A 17,396-nucleotide genomic window follows, 5' to 3' on the forward strand; every position below is an offset into this window, starting at 1 on the left:
TAGGAACTTAAACACCCAGTCTAAGTCAGTGTGTGGTCTTTACTATTAGGTTAAATGGAGATTTGCCCCTAAAATAAGCTTATCCTTCTCTAGTTATGTCTGACATTTTAGTCCTGGCTTTTCATTGTGATCATGTTTCTCCAAGTCTAGAAACAAGAAAGTTATTAAATTATTGTAAAATCGATTCTCCATGCAGGGGATAACTTTGTTTTCTGGTTACCTTTCAGTCCTAGAGTCCCATTATGTGTTTTAATAGAAAACAATCTTCTTTTTTGAATGTTTCCGTTGTGATATTTAAACAGTGTATCAACTTTGAATGGGTATCTTGGAGTTTCTAAGAAAAGGGTGTGCTTCTTCAGCAGTGGAAGAAAACTGATCCAGGCTACAGTTCATAGTAAAGCTCAAGTTACAGTGAATCAGATGGAGCTTTGGCACCTCAACTCTAAGAGCTGAAGCAGAGTCTCTGTGAAGGGAAAGTTGCCCCTGACTTCTATTTCAAGGAACTGGCTGCCAGGCCAGTGCATATGTTGTTATGGCTAGGAATATGACTTGGTCCTTTGATTGTGTGTGTGTGTGTGTGTGTGTGTGTGTTTGTGTGTGCGGACGTGGGTGTGTGGCTTCCAGAGCAGATGTGCAGTTCAAGTATGTGTGCATATGGGTGATATAGTTACAGATTTAGATTTTTGTACCTGTGCCATCTTCTTCCAACTTTTTATTTGAACTCTGATACCACTTGAGTTGACGGACTGGTAGCCAACCAAACTTTTAAGTAAAATGAAAAAAGTACTTAAACCATGAGAATTACATGATCATCCAGGTTTCAATAATAAACCAAGTATAGAAAACACACACAAAACAATAGTAATATGTTAACTTGAGATTGTTCCCTTTTTTATTGCAAAGAGTATAGTCTTAATGCATGCGCTGAATTGATAACAGCTCTAAAACTTTACTTAAGGTGTGTTCACATACAGTGTTAATTTAATCCTTGCAACACTTTCCTCGCAGGGGTTTTATCACTGGACAAGTGCCGAGTGCTCACATACAAGTCGATAACGCCATAACTGCCTCACTGCCGTTGTCATCATTCAGTTCAAAGTGCTCTCATACAGCTGTGGGCTTAATTTTTTTTTCCTTTGATGTGAACTGGACCGTTACGTTCACTGCTGAGCGGAGATCAGACGCGTGAAAAAATCCTCAACATTAGAATCTCAAAATTTAATTTTGAGCATTCTGGCATTAATTGTACCCAACGATCAAAAATTAGAATCCAGCCCTACTATGGGTGTTTATTTGTCCGAAAGCTGCAGTGCTGCTCCTGGCTCTTTTTCCTACATTTCACCGTAGTTTAGCAACTCTCCTTCGGCCAGCGGCATGTCACTCCCCCGCTCTGCCTGGTCCTCTCCAAACAACACTCTGAAGCCGTCGGTGACGTCCGGACAATCTCACCGCTCATAGGCTTTCGCAACTTAACATCATGCGAATTTCTTGCTCAAGTTGAAAGATCTGAACTCGAGCGAACCAGCGAATGTCGCAACAAACGCACCTTCCGTACCGCCTGGAGCGAATTCGCATGAATTTGCATCTTTGTATGTAATCAAGCCGCGCAAAATGCTTGAATCGTTTTCAGTGTGAACACACCATTAGGCACGGTGATGCTTGCTAGCTCACTATGACAATGCTAACTTGCTGATGTTTAACAAGTATAATGTTTACCATGGTCACCATCTTAGTTTAGTGTGTTAGTATGCTAAAATTAGCTAATTAGTACTAAATGTGAGGTACAACTGAGACTGAGACCATATTCTTGCCAGTATTTGGTCATAAACCAAAGTTGATAAATCATCCGGAGGAGGATATTTATGTACCAAATTCCATGAAATTAATCCAATAGTTGTCGAGACATTTCACTAAAAAGTCAACATCCTGGTGGTGCTACAGGAAAAGTCAGGGGATCACTAAAGCCATTAGGCCTCATCCTCTGAGGAACATGAATGTCTGTATGAAAATCTAAAGCAATCTATCAAACAGAGATTGGTTGTTGAGTCTGTAACAAAGTGAAAGACCGACCAACTGACATTGAGATCAGTTTTGAAAACTGGCACCACATCTGAAAGCACCATATTTGCAGTGCATGTTCACCATTCAGTGCCAGTAAATACACCAACAGCAGTCAGTCTGTGCTTATATTCGCAGTGTATAAAGAAGCAGTCGGCTATTAAAACCAATAGACATCACCAGAGCAAGATTATTTTGGACATCACCTCTGAGTGCAGTAAACTCCTGTTGTGTCCATAAAAGTGGAGTCTATAAAGCAAACGTCAGCCTGCAGCTGTCACAGCACCTGTCTCAACCTCACATACACCCTCATGTGTGTCATAGGTGTAGGCCTAGACTTCACATATACATATCTCTTCACAGGAAATTGAATAGGCAACACAATGCTATAATATGGCTCTTTGTATATTTCTCAGGTTTTATTGAAATGCTGTTTTGGGGATGTGTGTTTTCTAACAAAGCAGTGTTATCTGTAACATCTCTAGAGCCTGAATGATACACACAAGCATGTCAGAAAAATTCCTGCGTGCCTCATCTGCCAATCAAAAGCTGTGCCCTTCATGCATGTTAGCCCTGTGTCATATGCAGATTCCTTGTGTGTGTGTGTCTGTGTGTGTGTGTGGGAGAGGGAGAGATCAGATAAGCACATCGTAGAGGAGGAGCTTTCTGATTTATAGGAGTTTATTGCGGAGGAAATAGGCGTCATAGTCCAGTGGCTATAATAAATGAGTAGACCTCCCTGCACTGCTCAGCGTCAAAGAGACAGGCCTGCACACACTCACCCTCCTTGTTGCTGCTCACTTACTTTGCACAAAGTGTGATCGGCAGCAAAAGCCGAAGAAGCTCTGAGTGTAGGAGAGAAAGTGAGCGAGGTTGAGAGAGGCAGAGAGAGTTTAAAGTCAGCCCAGCAGGGGTGAAGGGAGGCAGAGGAGAGAGAGGATGGAGTAGCAGCGTAGGAGTAAGGGGTGTGTTTGGCAGCGTTGGCTTTTGTTTCAGGGGAATTCCTATAACTCAGAGCAACTTTCAGCTGCCTTCATTAGAATTGATTTATAGGTTTGGGTAACATAGAAACTTATAAACTAAAGCTACAAGGGGTTTGTGCATGTGTGTGTATGTGTGTGTGTATGAAAATTGACCTTGGCCCATTTAGTCTGAATTAGGTTGGAGAGGGAGTTTGTTAAAAACATTACATATTTTAAACGGTGTATTGCACCTCGGCTACATGTGAAACTTCAGCTGTGTAGTATCTGAACTAGTGAAGAATGTGACCTGCGATTATTTTGTTGGCTCTGGACTGAACATTTCCTTCTTTAGCTTTAAGTGGAGGGGTGTTTTATGAAAGCTGCCAAATGTTGTTCATGGTTGAAGTAGTGAAACATGACTTAGCGAGTTGAATTTCTGGGTATACCCCCCCCCCCCCCATGCGGCCACTGTTGGGGTGTCCACTTGACTCCAGTTAGGAGTTAGTGAGCATAAGAGTCATAACTGTTTTGGAAAGCAAAGCAAATGAATAAGAGTAGGATGAACGAATATCTGTTAAAATCCTTAATAATGCGGCACCCAAGCAAACAGAAGCGATGGTGTTTACTGTTATGTGGCAAACTCACAGGGCTGAATTTACCATCCACCGTCAACGTTACATAGCAGTTCCTTTAATTATTCAGTGTTGTTTCTGAGATGAAAGAGGTTTACATTTTCTTTCCTTAAAGAATAATGGCACCCTGTTGCACTTTGTCTGTCCTGAACATCAAACTAAACTTAGAAACCCGGGCCACATTTCAGTGGATCACACCTACCTGTCAAACTAAGATAGCCACAGTAACTTGAACTTTCTGTTATTGTCTCTCTCCCTGCCCAGTGTTTTGTTTGAAACTGGACACTGCCTGTTCCCCACATGGGGGGAGACATGGCGTCAGACACACACGCCCTCACCCTGCCTTACTTGTTCCCATGCAGGTCCTTTGTTTTGTTAAATACACTTATGGTACCTACAAAAAGGAGTTGGCACATCTGTCCAGGGAAGTACAATAACACAGACACACAGATTTGACAACAGCCATATCTCCCACCAAACTCATCAGAACCCCTGAAGAGGGAGCTGTTGTTTTACTTGCATCTCTCACAGGGAGGAATCCCAACTCATCTATGATTTCTAGTTTGTAATTTCACTGTTCAACATCTGTTTCTGATTTTCTCAAAAGCCAAGGAGCTATGTAGTAGCTTGCATTGTGATCTAGTTTGAGATCTTCAAAGTCAAGCTCGGTCACGGCTGCTAGATGATGTAAGACAAGTTACAGAAATTAAACCTGTTTTCATCTGCCATTAACATTAACATAAAAGTAGAGAGAATGGCAGTCTGCTCATCCACACCATGTTTAGGCAGAGGCCTGAAACACCAGGCCATATTAACTCTATAATGGGAATGCAGTTTTAATATATAGGAGTGTATTGCCTTCTGGTGGGATTTTCTTTAGAGCTGACACGATCAGTTATTAAATCAGTAAGTCAATTGACAGAAGTGTATCTTAAATTTAAAAGAATTCAGTTTCAGCAACAATAACGATCATTCACAATTTTACCTGATGGTTCCCAATTTCAGCTGTTTAATTAAACTATAATAAATAAAAATTAAATTTAAAAATTTAAACAAAAAAAGGGATGGTAGTTGGTAGGTGTGTGTATATGAATCCAATCACTTTACTGCACTAATATAGACATGTCAGAGCTTCACCTTTCTATGAATATATATTTTTGGAGTCTCAAGGAGTACGTTATTTTCAAATCTAACCCTATACAGGAACCCTTGCACGAGAGTGCGCGCGCGTGTAGGTGCAGATATATAACACACACAAACATATCGACATCTACTGTGGTAGAACAAAACATGTCATTTGGAAACACCTTGTCACACCTTTGGCTGTTGGAAATTGCGTTGGAGCTTTTTCACTACTTTCCAACATTTTACAGACCAAAGCAATAAATCAATTAATTGAGAAAATAATAGGTAGATTAATCAACAATGAAAATAGTCATTAGTTGCAGCCGTAGTTGTCTTAATATTTCTATTAGTTTTATCGTTTGAAATTAAAAAGCTATTTTTCTAATTAGCATTTAAATATGGACTCAGTGTCCACGTTTTTTGGAAGAAAGAAAACAACATGCTAATCTGGTAACTTTAAAATAAAGTGTGGCGCAGAATATATAGAGTCACTGACCTTTTTCAGGTCATTTAAAGATTTTTACAACAATAGCAGCATCTACAGAAATATGATTGTTTGGCCCCTAATGATAAACTAATTTTCCATTTATGAATAGCCAGTAAGATAAAATTACATAGATTTATTTCATGTCAGCTGCATTAGTAAACAAGCTCTTAACTTTCTCGCAGTACATCCATGCTATTGTTCCTTTCAGATCACCTCAGGGGTCAGATATTGGAGGAAGTTAGTGAAGTCAGAATATTAAAACACAAGAGCACATAAGAGACACAAATACACCAACATATGAAACTCATTTATCAGAATTCACTTACCAATCCATTAGCCATCCCACCACGTCTCCTGGGCCACGTTTATCGTACATTTGAACATGCCTCTCTTTAACACACACATACACACTCTGTGTGTGTTAATTATAGTAATAATAAGCATTTGGACGAAGACTAACTTTGATAAGACCACTAATGGCAAATGCGATTTGGGAAATACCCCTTTCCGCCCTCTCTTTCTCGCCCTCTCATACATCACATCTTAATTATTACTCCTCCTAATGTGTTTTTCTGAGATTTACTCTTTCATCTATCAAGATAGACAAAGCACCCAGTAATTATTGTCTGTCATGGTTGCCTTGGAGATAATATCTACAGTCATATGACGGCCTCCCAAGGTGACCAGGAAGTGGTTTTATGGCGACACTGGGTGGGGGGTTATGGGTAAAAATGGCAGTTGTGTGTGTAGCTTCATTTGTTGATTTATGTGGAGGCTGTAATGACATCATATTCAACAGTGTAGGGTAATAAATTAAACGTAAGCTAATGGAGGCTGAGGCTCTTTCTTTGTTAGCTAACACTCTTCTCCTCTCACATCTCTCCATTTTGCTTGTGAAGTAAATACACTTTTAATAGCTTCCACATTAATGTGGAAACTGTAATTTATTCATAATGAAATTACTGATAAGTGTGTGTTCATAACAATAGTAACTATGATGCAAAGTTACAGTGCTGTTGTACACAAACAAAACTAATTGCTCCATGGCTCTGATCATTCAGATGGATGTTAAAATGTGTGAATGTTTTTCTATTTTACATATGTGGTGTAATATTTTGGTTAACATTAGCTATTAGATCACAGTTCTATTACAGATAAATCAATTTTACACAAATGTCAGACCCTTAGTCTTGTGTTTGTATAAACTGATTGATGCATTAATTTGTGAACTACACTTCTTTTTTTATCAAGCTTGTGCAGAATTGCTCTGTGTTCTCTTTAAACCTTATGAAACCGATACGTCCCAAAAATAAGTCTGGTTTTATTTAGAAAAGCACATTGGAAATCCCCCTTTGTTCGGTTAGCTTCTTTAAGTTTTAGTTGCTAACACATGCCCTCACCAGGCACTAGCAGCCAAAAACATGGCCTTACTGACTGCATCTGGAGAAACACACAGCTGCACTACCGTCAACAACACCATCAAGTTTGTGTGGAGTTGCACAGAAATATAAAAGAAACCTGTGTGGTAGTGATCAGGCATCCATGATGTTTTGAGCAGTGGAAACACTGTTGGTTAATGTTAAATTGGTTGCTTCATCTATTAAGACCACAATAAACCCATTTGTAATGAATATTGTCTCATCATCAGCACACAAACAGGCTGTTTGGCAGTTAGTTTGTGCATATCAGCTCTTGGATTGACTTGCCGCTCTGTCAGTTACTCATTACAGTACAAACAATGAACACTGTATAAAAATGTAGGTGGCAACTTGTGTCAAGAAGTGTTGCAGTAAAAAAATAAATCAAAATTTGTTCCCAGTACAACACCAGTAAGAGCTTCCCTGACTTTTATTCTCTACAGCCTTTGTTATCCATTATGGAAACGGTTTACTCTCAACACATAGTCATGGCTATATTCAAAGTGGGTTAGATAAAACATGACCCATAACTTTTGGCAGATTTGAGCCCTCTAAGTCATCTTAAACACATCTGTGTTAGTTTGGCACATCTGGATTTTGGGACTTTCTTTTTTCTGGATTTACTTAAGCTCGGTTAACGTGGATAGGGAGCATCTGTGCCTTAAAGCCATTCTAAAAATACATTGGAAGTCATGTCTGGGCTTCGACTAGGCAACACTGTTGTTCTTAAGCTTCTCCACTGTTGGGTATGGTTGTACAGTACGCTGTGGGTCAGGTCCTGTTAGGATGTAAATTGTTGCTCCAGTTAAAGGGGCAGGGAAAGTCATTACATATCACTTGTCTTTGGCAGTCTCCCAGTTCCCCTGTCGTGCTTTACAGTGGGATGTTCCACCAGACAGTAATCAGCAACACGACTGAGGAGCTCAATATTAATTTAATTTAATCCTTTTTGCTTTTAACCTTTTGCATTAGTTTGTGTGCGGTCATAGGTTGTTTTTTCTGCTTTACAACACAGATACAGCTTGTAGTGATCACAGCCAAAGTCCTCTTGTGACAGACTCTGTGGTCCTTGGCTTTGTGGTTTCTTTCTTGGTGGCTTTCCTGGTTATTATATTATTTTATTGTTTTTTTTATTTAATTATGTTTAAGCTGGAATGTCATTGAAATGGGAGGACACCATTTGGGAGCTGATAGATTTATTCTGCCCACAACTTTAATCTCAGTGGGCGTTTATATTCAACGCATTCAATGCTTTATTTGAGCAAATTGTTTTTGCTGTGCACATTAAAGAGAGACAGTCTGTACAGATGTGCAATTTACCAGGAAATCCAAATCCTCTTATATTCTTTGTTACCTCTTTTTTGTTGTTGTTACTGTTCATGAATCATACAACTCAGGATAAATGTAAATTCTTAGCTGTAGTTAAAACACTTTCACCCCCAGCAGATTAATCTTTGCCTCAACTTGAACCATGCAGAGAAAATCCACATCTGTTTGCATCTTCTCATTGACTTTTTTTAATTGTTTGTGTCAAAAATGTTTTCATCACATAAATATTGTTCTCGATGTTAAGAATCTAATTGAAATTTGCCACGATCAGACCAAAATGCATTGATGTGACCAGTTCAACCAGCAGACGAGTGTTCAGTACAGACATACGTGGTGATGCAGGAGAATAAATGTTGCATCATCCCACATGTTTTGTACAAGTTATACAATCCTCTGTCCTCTCACTACTAAGTGGGTGTTTATTTGTTGTTTGACAGGTATTAGGGAAAGTTAAAAGACGGGTTGTTTACTTCAGCAGTTTGTTGCCAGTGCTGGATGTGTACCAGTTAAGATGTAACGTACCATTTGATCTCGGTCGCTGAGAAAACTTGGTGATGGCTGATGTCATGTTCTTCCAAGACAGCATGGAGATTTCGTCATTATAATAGAATTGACTTTGATCATTTAGCTTCCGCACACCATCAAAGTCTCGCTTGCTGAGTAACAAAACACACACACACACACACACACACACACACACACACACACACACACACACACACACTGCTTGTTACGTTGATAGTGAGCATGTACCATAGGTATACTGTCAGTAATAAAACTATTGACATCTCTTTGATCGCAGGGATTGCGTCTCTCTCAAGGATACATGCGAGAGGATTAAGACTCCTGTCTTCTAGTGCATGTTAGCTGGGCGCCAATTAAAAGAGACAAATGCATGTTGTGTGTGTGGTTATAGTCTGTTATATGGATTGGCTAGTGTGTATACTGCTTATGTTACAGGCTTTAGGGATTGAATACAAGACCCACATCAGTATAGTTTAGTTGTACATTTATCTTTTTTTTATTTTGATTGTGTATAGTAGCATTTCATCTGTTGGCTGTTGATTTTTCCAATGGTGTCTGGGCGATTGCATCAGTCACCCACAAAGGACAAGAAAACAAACTTAAATGTAATTAGCAGCTTCTATTGCAGTCATTGCAGCAGAATGCAATGCGGAGTGACTTTAATACCAGAAGGCCTGATTTTTGTCCTTTTTTTAAAACATCTTGCTGAGGGAAATGAAAACATTGACTGTGTTCTACACAGCTATGTGTGTATGGTGTGTGTGTATTGTGGCCTGTTAACATTTGCATGCGAAAAACACAGTATACAGTGCCTTGAGTTTCTCATCTTAAAATAACATAAGGGTTACTGTGTCTTTTTGAATGTGTAATTATTCAGTATAATGGGAGCAGATGATACTCAGTAAAATCCTCTTTTTGCTTTTGTTGCTGTTGTGTTTTGACAGACGGTCGGAGGAGGAAGTAGACATGGACAAGGTGACGGCTGCCATGGTGCTGACGAGTCTCTCCACCAGCCCGCTGGTCAGGAGTCCACCTGTAAAAGTCAACGGTGAGAATCACAACTTTTAAACAACTAATTAAGTAGGATGTCCTTTTGACAGTGCAGTTTGACAAATAAATCTTCGGCTTTTTATCAGTCCCTCCTTCCTATCTTTAATAAAACAGATTTGTTGTGAAAAATTACATGTAGCTCAGCCTCAGCCCTTAATTTGTATGTTCTGCTGTACACTGACTTTTTATTCCCTCACAGCTGTTATCTTGTGAATGCATGTGGAATGGAAGCTTACTTGATAAATTACTGCCACCTGCTGTGCTTTAGGGTTCTCTCATCAATGAGTTCTGCAAAGCCACAGAGAAGCACAGTGAGTCTGGATCTCTGCCACTCGACACAGTGGCAGAAATCCAGAGTTCCCCCATAACTGCAATCACATGCAACCACTTAGATAGTCGGTGCAACCAACCGACTGCCCGTTCAACCAATCAGACCTCCAGCCAACCCTCCAACCACCATGCACGTGCGATCATGGTCATATACACGTGCGGTCAGATGTTAAATGTACATCACATATATCATGCATACATGCACAAAGTGGATTTTAAATACCAGCTCTAGAGGTTTATAATAATGCAGTATTACAGATGTCACACCCATGTGTTGGAGATCATACAATGTGCATTTACTCACGCATAGTGCACATTGCGGTGATACCTAACGCTGTGTTTGCTTTGACATTTAAAAGAAATCTTCATATTATTACTTAACTCAATCATAATATTTGCTTTTCTGTACCACAAAACCAAATGCTGCTTTCTTATTACTGGTCATCCACTTTCTGTTATCTGTGAAACGTAATAAAGAAAAAAGCGAGGCTGAGGGGAGAAGAAGCCACACTAAACCAAACAAACATCTTTCAACTCTTACTCTCTCTGATCTTAAACACACACAAACACACCTGAAAACATGTATACATTCTCATAAACACTTATGTACACACTCACAAAGTGAAATGCTTTTTGTAGCCGATATTCAAAAAAAAACGTTTCTTTGATTTAAAAAAAAAAAAAAGCGTCTCAGCGGAATCGTAGAACAAGAAAGTAACCTTTATTTTCTTGTGTCACAGTCGACAGTGTTGAGTGCTGTGTATGAAGTGCAAATAAAGCTGTCTGACCTTAATTGAATGTCTTGATCTCCCATCATTGACAGAGAAATGTCCACACGTTTTGTTGTGGTTGTATCATCTACAAATATGACTGAGGTTGCTGGATTAATGGTTAGATGCGTCATGCTCTAACTTTCTTCCTCACGCTCCCATCCTCTCTCTTATGTTCTCCTTCTTTCTCCCCTCCCCTCCACCCTTTCCCCTTTCGATTCACCTCCGTCTTCCTAGAAGGTCTGAGCGGTTCCTGGAAGGACAACGGCTTAACTGGCCCCTTCACCCCATCCAGCAACAGCTCTTCAGGGGGTTACTGGAGCTGGTCTGCCCCCAGTGACCAGTCCAACCCTTCTACACCTTCTCCACCGCTCTCCGCCGACAGCTTCAAGCCCTTCCGTGTGCCCAGTCTGGGCGGCGTGGGACCCGGGCCTGCAGGGCCTGAGGACCCGAGCTTAGACGAGCAGGACGGCAGCAGCCTGCTCTTCGATGAGCCCATCCCTCGCAAGCGCAAGGTGAAAATACACATTTGTGTTAAAAGGGTTAAAGGAAAGGCCTGGTCTGCTTTTGGTAAAAAGTGGAACAGACAGTCCAGTCCACTTACTCCACTAAAACTCAGCTGGTTAAACCACCGTACTGTCCCCTCCTGCTCTTCATGATCACTTAGGGCCCAATTTACCAACATCCCGAATAAAGAGTGCTAAATTGCGTGTGCATTCTAAAATATTGCACGTGCAATTTTAGTACCTGTTATGGGTGATTTACTAAGAATTATTGCGTAGATGACAACAGGACAAACACAATGGAGGTGGGAGTATTTAAATGAGGGTTTAAATGTCCGCCCCAACGCCCCATTTCCTCTTCGATACCTACAATCAGGCACGCTGTGAACAGTTGGTGATCGTTCCCTCTGGCTGGACGAATTTTACACATGATCTATGCACTACTGCAGCTGGGGGCTCTCCGCAGCGCCACGCAACTTTCTAAATTCTTCCCTCTCACGGAGAAAAGAAAAAGAAATTTGCTATATTGGTATGAATGTTAATACAACAGTATTGTCAAAGCTAAAGGAAAATACAAAAAAAAATTATTTTCATATAGTTCATCGAATAAATAAAATAAAATAATTGTATTTCTATATATTAGAATAATACTATCCAATATTGTTAATTTCTTTACATTTTCTTTCATTACGGCTGTGTCTCCTTCTGGCAACAATAACAGAAGCCATCTCTGCGTAACACTTGGCGGTTTGCACTCCTCTCAAACATAAATTGCATATTCATTAAGGCAAAAGTACTAAAGGAACAACAGGCGCTATCTTGCGCTTTTGAAAGACGTCACTCTGCGTGCACATCGTTAGTAGATCAGCTTACGTGCTAATTTGCTGGTGATATCAAGTTTGCACACGTTTTTAAATTCTTCCACATCAAACTGGGAACTGGAGCTGGCTTTGTGCATAGGGGCATTGTCATATTGAAACAGAAGTAGGCTACACACAGACTGCTAGAAGAACTATTGTCTAAAATTGTATGCTGTCGCATTAAGATTCCTCTTAACAAAGACCACACCATGACAAAAAATAGTGTAATTCACAGAGAAAGTTATGGGCAACTGAAAGTTGTCTTCTTAACTTATCTCTTAAAAACTCTCCTGTTCACACTTCAATGCAGATTAAGATTTATCGGTTTTTGTAGACTCGGACTGACTTGGCAGAGATGGAACTGGGACAGGAAAGGACACGCAGCCTTTTGCGTCCAGTGATAGGTCTGCCTTTGCTGCCCAGATGCACAACACACACACACACACACACACACACACACACACACACACACACACACACACACAGTTTCTTTCTCACTTATCATTTTAGCTCGTCTCATTTCTACACACTGCTGACAGCTCATCACATCCGCAATGTATATTGCTTTGCTCTCTCTTCTGCTTGTTGGTTTGTCATTCACTGTTAAGTATCATCCCTCCTTTCACTCTCTTCCCCACTTTCTCTCCTGCGCTCAGCCGTGTTTTCTCCCCTCTCCCCTCACTCTTTATGTGCGTGTCCTCCCCAGACATTTGCCTTTCATAATTACCTCTCAGTCTTCACATTAACGGCAGTAATGATTTTAATACTGACTACAGCAAACATAAAGATCCTGCCGTCTTCTCATCATCTCATGGAAAAATCGATAAAGACTCTTGGGCGAGCGCCACATCACCGCACTGTATTCATTGGGGATGTTCACAAAGAAGGGCAACGAGACAGAGAGAGAGACATTTAGGAGTGGGTAAAAAGAGGAGGAAGAGAAAGGAAGGTTATGGATGAAGAATTAAAGCGGGACTAACAGGAAGGAGAATGGAGAATGGTGGAGAGAGAAACAGATTTTCTAAAAGCTTCGATTACAATGTAGCTGACTTACATAAACACACACATGAGCTATGTGTGCAATGCCAAGGTTTCACATGAAATTATCTAAACACTCCCCTTGTGCTCTCGCTTATCTCTTGGCAAGACAACACTGTTTGAAGCTCACCATTTAATTAACACTCACACACACACACACTCACTGACACACAAAACAGGCTTTTCTCCCCCAAAGACAAAACAATGCACGGGGGACCGATGATTGTTGTGTGTGTGTGTGTGTGTGTGTGTGTGTATGCTTTTTTGAAAGGAGGTAAGAAAAAAAAAAACATCTTGTTAAAATTAAATCAGCCCTCTAAACAATAGTTTGAAAGACAGGCCTATAAGACCATTTATAATGGCTCAGAGTGGGGAGGCAGGAGGGCAGGGAGAAAGCTCATGGGTTTTTTTTCTCCATGAAGAACAATGTACAGTCTCTCTTGGAGGCCGGTGGTGTAATTACAGTTGATGAATAAAAGATACAGCAGCCTCACTTGCTCACAACCAGAGAGAAATGTAGTTATCATAATAATATATAATATATATATAAAATATCATAATATATCAATAAAAAACAGATTAGATTTCAGATTTGAAAATGAAAAGGCAATGAATTAACTAATGAGTAGTGAGTTTATTCCCAAAAAATTTACCTTTATTAACGCAACACAAAGTACGGGGTGTCCTGGTAGCCTAGAGATTGAAGATGCTGACGCTGTAATTTCAACACTCCCAGAATCTTTGTTCCACGCTGTCTCTCTTCTCTTTCTCCCTTCATTGTTTTCTACTGTGCTTTCAAAAATAAAATGCCAGAAAAAACATTAGAGAAACCTGCAAATGATGTACCTGTGGATAGTTGGAGGGAAATACCAGATGAATCTCACCTTCTCTAATATAGAGATTAATTGAATGAGTGACGGCTGGATTCCACCGGGCACGGCTGCGTCGCCTTCTGTCTGAGACGTGGCCGCTGGAGCTGAACTTAACCCTTCTAGACAGTGCTTGTGATGCACTGCAGGGGGTTTCAGGAGTGTCCCAGAAGCTGCTCTCTGCTCTGCTCTGCTCCGCAGAAAATATGTGGCGAGTCTATTTTTGACGGAAGCCACATCAAGCTGCACAGAGCAGATCGTTCCGCGCAGGAAGTCAGACACAGAAATGGCAGAGAGAAATCAATACATTTTCAAAATAAAACACCCTGTGTAGAGTAGACTCCTGATTGCATATTTCATTTCTTTCATTTATTTGACAGGGACAGTGCTCATTAATCAAAAGCAAAGTAACTGTAAATGAGCCAGAGTTAGCTCAACAGGCTAATTTTCATCAAATACTTTCAAAACACTTTCCACCAAGACCAAACACTTCACAAACTTTTTCACCATAGCCGTCAGGACTTAAAACTCGTCCCTCTAGTCGCCTCCTCACACACTACTGGCATGGCCATTCACCAAATGTATTCTTGTATTGTTACAGAATGTTATGCGGAGTGTCTACTATTGTCCATTTGTTGTATGTACATGATGCAGAGTTTAACATACTGTACCAAAACCAAATTCCACTGGCATCTGTCGTGTGACTAATAAAACAATCTAATCTAAATACTATAATTTGTTGTTATATCAACAATAAACACAATTAAAACAGACAAAAAAGCAACCATTTAACTACCTAGCCTAATTACTGATGGTGGAAAAATCAAGGACAAATTACCATATCAACAAAATCTTAACAAGTCAGCAAAATCAGGCAGGCAAAATGTTCTGCTTCTGAAACACTCCCTGTGGGGTATAAAGCCTTGCAGAGCCGGGACGCACACTCAACGTTATACAGCTGTCTCCGGTGGAATCCAGGTGTCACTACATTTTATACGTTTATAATTTTGTTCAGTGTATTTACCCTGTGGTTGTAGAGGAATGCTGTTTGGTATGAGAGCATCAACCAAGCATTATACTGTATAAGGAGTCATGACTTGACAGCAAATGTTGCTCTTTTTGCCAAAAACCAACCACAGGTCCTTCTGTCGACATGAAAACGTGTGAGCCTCTGTGTTTTCTGACTACAGCTGCTGTACTTTGTGTGTATTCTGCAGAACTCCATGAAGGTGATGTTCAAGTGCCTGTGGAAGAACTGTGGCAAGGTGCTGAGTACCGCTGCCGGCATCCAGAGACACATCCGCACCATCCACCTGGGGTATGACACACACACACACACACACACACACACACACACACACACACACACACACACACACACACACACACACACACACACACACACACACACACACATTGCATAGCTTGGCTACAAGCCTCCATAACACCTTTCGAGTCACTTTCTCTCTGACCCCTCCAACTAGCTTCATTGTGAAAGCAGCATATTAACGGTTGATGGATTATCGCCACGGTAACACTTCCAGCTCTGGGTGCAAGCGGGGAGGAGCCAGGTGAAAGGAAAATGAGCAAGACGAAGAACAATGATACTGGATAAATCACACATTTATACTGACATTCAGTTAAACAGAGGACAGTCTGTCTTTCACTTATTAACTGCAGATGATGGTGTTTTGTTGGTTGGTCGAGTGATTGCATTGAACACTATTTGCTTTACACTGTTCATGTAGAGTAATCAGCATTCGTAGTGAAATGTGTCTTTATTTCTCTCTGACCATCCTCGTTCTATCACCCCTAATCGTTTTCGTCTGTTTTTAGGCGTAACTGTGACTCGGACTGCAGTGATGGTGAGGAGGACTTCTATTACACGGAGATCAAGCTCAACACGGACTCAGTTGCCGATGGGCTGAGCAGCCTGTCCCCAGTGTCCCCGTCCATCCTTTCTCCCCCTCCTCCTCCCCCCTCTCCTCTCTCTTCTCTCAGCCAGCTGCCGGACTCCCACGGACCTCCGCAGTCCTCTGACACCAAGGAGCCTCATGCTGGCGGCACCACTCCGCTCAGCCGCTCTGCGCCCAGCGCACTCTACCTCGTCCACACGGACCACGCCTACCAGGTGAGCGGCCGCAGAAAGCAGAGGAAGTGTGCACATGTACACATAAACGCCCCCACCCTGACACAGGCAAGATTAAGATCAATGTACAACACACACACACGGTCAAACTCAACACGAAGATACAGGATCCATGCACTCTCTGGATCAATATACACACCACAGCACATTTATCAGGCCATGCACACACACAACGCACGTTTTCTCCCACACATTACTATTAGGAGCCTCATTATCCTGATCATGTGTCACACAGCTCACAAAAGAAGGGATGATGTCACAGTGACTTGTGGCCCCGTTAGCAGCTGTGTTAACAGTTGTCGTATATCAACACACAGCAGTAGGTTTGAACAAGTAATTGGAATAAAAACACAATCCATCAATTTTAACCAACTTAACCAATCATATTAATCTGACATTAATGTCACCACTACATGTGTATAGCTACATGTTTTACCACCAACATGAGTTGTTTAATTTAAGAGGTTTTACGACTTGAAATACTGCTCTCAAAACATCTTCTTGAGATCTTTACTGTAAAAAAACAAAAGCAATTTCTTTTAAGGATGGGATAAGTTTGAGGCTCACATGTTATTTTAAAAGGACATGACTATTTTTCAACCCTGGATACTATTGCACAGAGCTCCAGGTTTACTTTTCAGCCTCACCAATAATAAAAATATTACATTTTATTTGAAACACAGTTTTCATCGAAAGAAAAAAGCAAACTAAGCAGCTATTAAAAGCACATGAAAAGGCCAAACGTAACTTGGAAGTCAGGGCTTAATGAATGACCGATGCTTTGGGGAGGCCATAGAAATCCTGCTGTTCCACATACATTGTTCCATTTGGGTTGAAAATACTACCATTGACCTTTGACCTCTGCCCCCAGGCTACAGCTCCAGTGTCCATCCCGTCTAGCAGCAGTAACTCTGCCACCTTGGCCTCCACAAGCTTCACTCCCACCAACAGCTCCAGCTTTAGCATCTCCTGGCAGTCACCGCCCGTCACTTTCACTGGGAACACGGTGAGGAAACTTGCACTGCACATGCAAGGCCAAGCATTTATTCTCAGCTACGTACACAGCTCAGTTTGGGTTCTTAAAGTCACAGATTTGTCTGCCCTCTTCAGGTGTCTCCCAGCAAAAGCCAGGGCTTCGGTGAACAGCGCTCACAAACCATCGCTGTCCTCTCGTCCCCTCCCAGAGCCACCACTGCCCTCAGGTACTGGATCTTCACTGCCCGCTGAGTCTTATCTGACATTTCCTTTTTAGCTTTAATGAAAGGCCTAACAAATTAAAAGCACATATTAG

General features: G+C 41.0%; 1 protein-coding gene and 1 long non-coding RNA gene across 3 annotated transcripts in view; one reads left to right on the forward strand and one right to left on the reverse strand.

Annotated features, from left to right (window-relative positions):
• znf704 (zinc finger protein 704) overlaps nt 1–17,396 on the forward strand; it is a gene marked incomplete in the record, with an annotated part of 52,376 nt that overhangs the window by 29,575 nt on the left and 5,405 nt on the right. The window contains 6 exon segments of the mRNA XM_046058463.1: nt 9,501–9,584; nt 10,924–11,201; nt 15,174–15,274; nt 15,793–16,087; nt 16,977–17,111; nt 17,216–17,307. Coding sequence (XP_045914419.1) covers nt 9,501–9,584; nt 10,924–11,201; nt 15,174–15,274; nt 15,793–16,087; nt 16,977–17,111; nt 17,216–17,307 — 985 coding nt within the window.
• LOC123976360 lies at nt 9,009–14,166 on the reverse strand. 2 transcript variants are annotated; one of them, XR_006826340.1, is made up of 4 exons: nt 13,972–14,166; nt 13,741–13,879; nt 9,823–9,874; nt 9,009–9,569 (listed from the first exon to the last, which is right to left on the reverse strand). It is a non-coding gene; the product is annotated as an uncharacterized LOC123976360 (long non-coding RNA). The 2 variants fall into 2 exon arrangements; XR_006826339.1 differs by having other exon boundaries at nt 13,741–13,874; nt 13,972–14,164.

Source organism: Micropterus dolomieu, linkage group LG09, assembly GCF_021292245.1.
Source record: "Micropterus dolomieu isolate WLL.071019.BEF.003 ecotype Adirondacks linkage group LG09, ASM2129224v1, whole genome shotgun sequence".
Lineage (NCBI taxonomy): Eukaryota > Metazoa > Chordata > Actinopteri > Centrarchiformes > Centrarchidae > Micropterus > Micropterus dolomieu.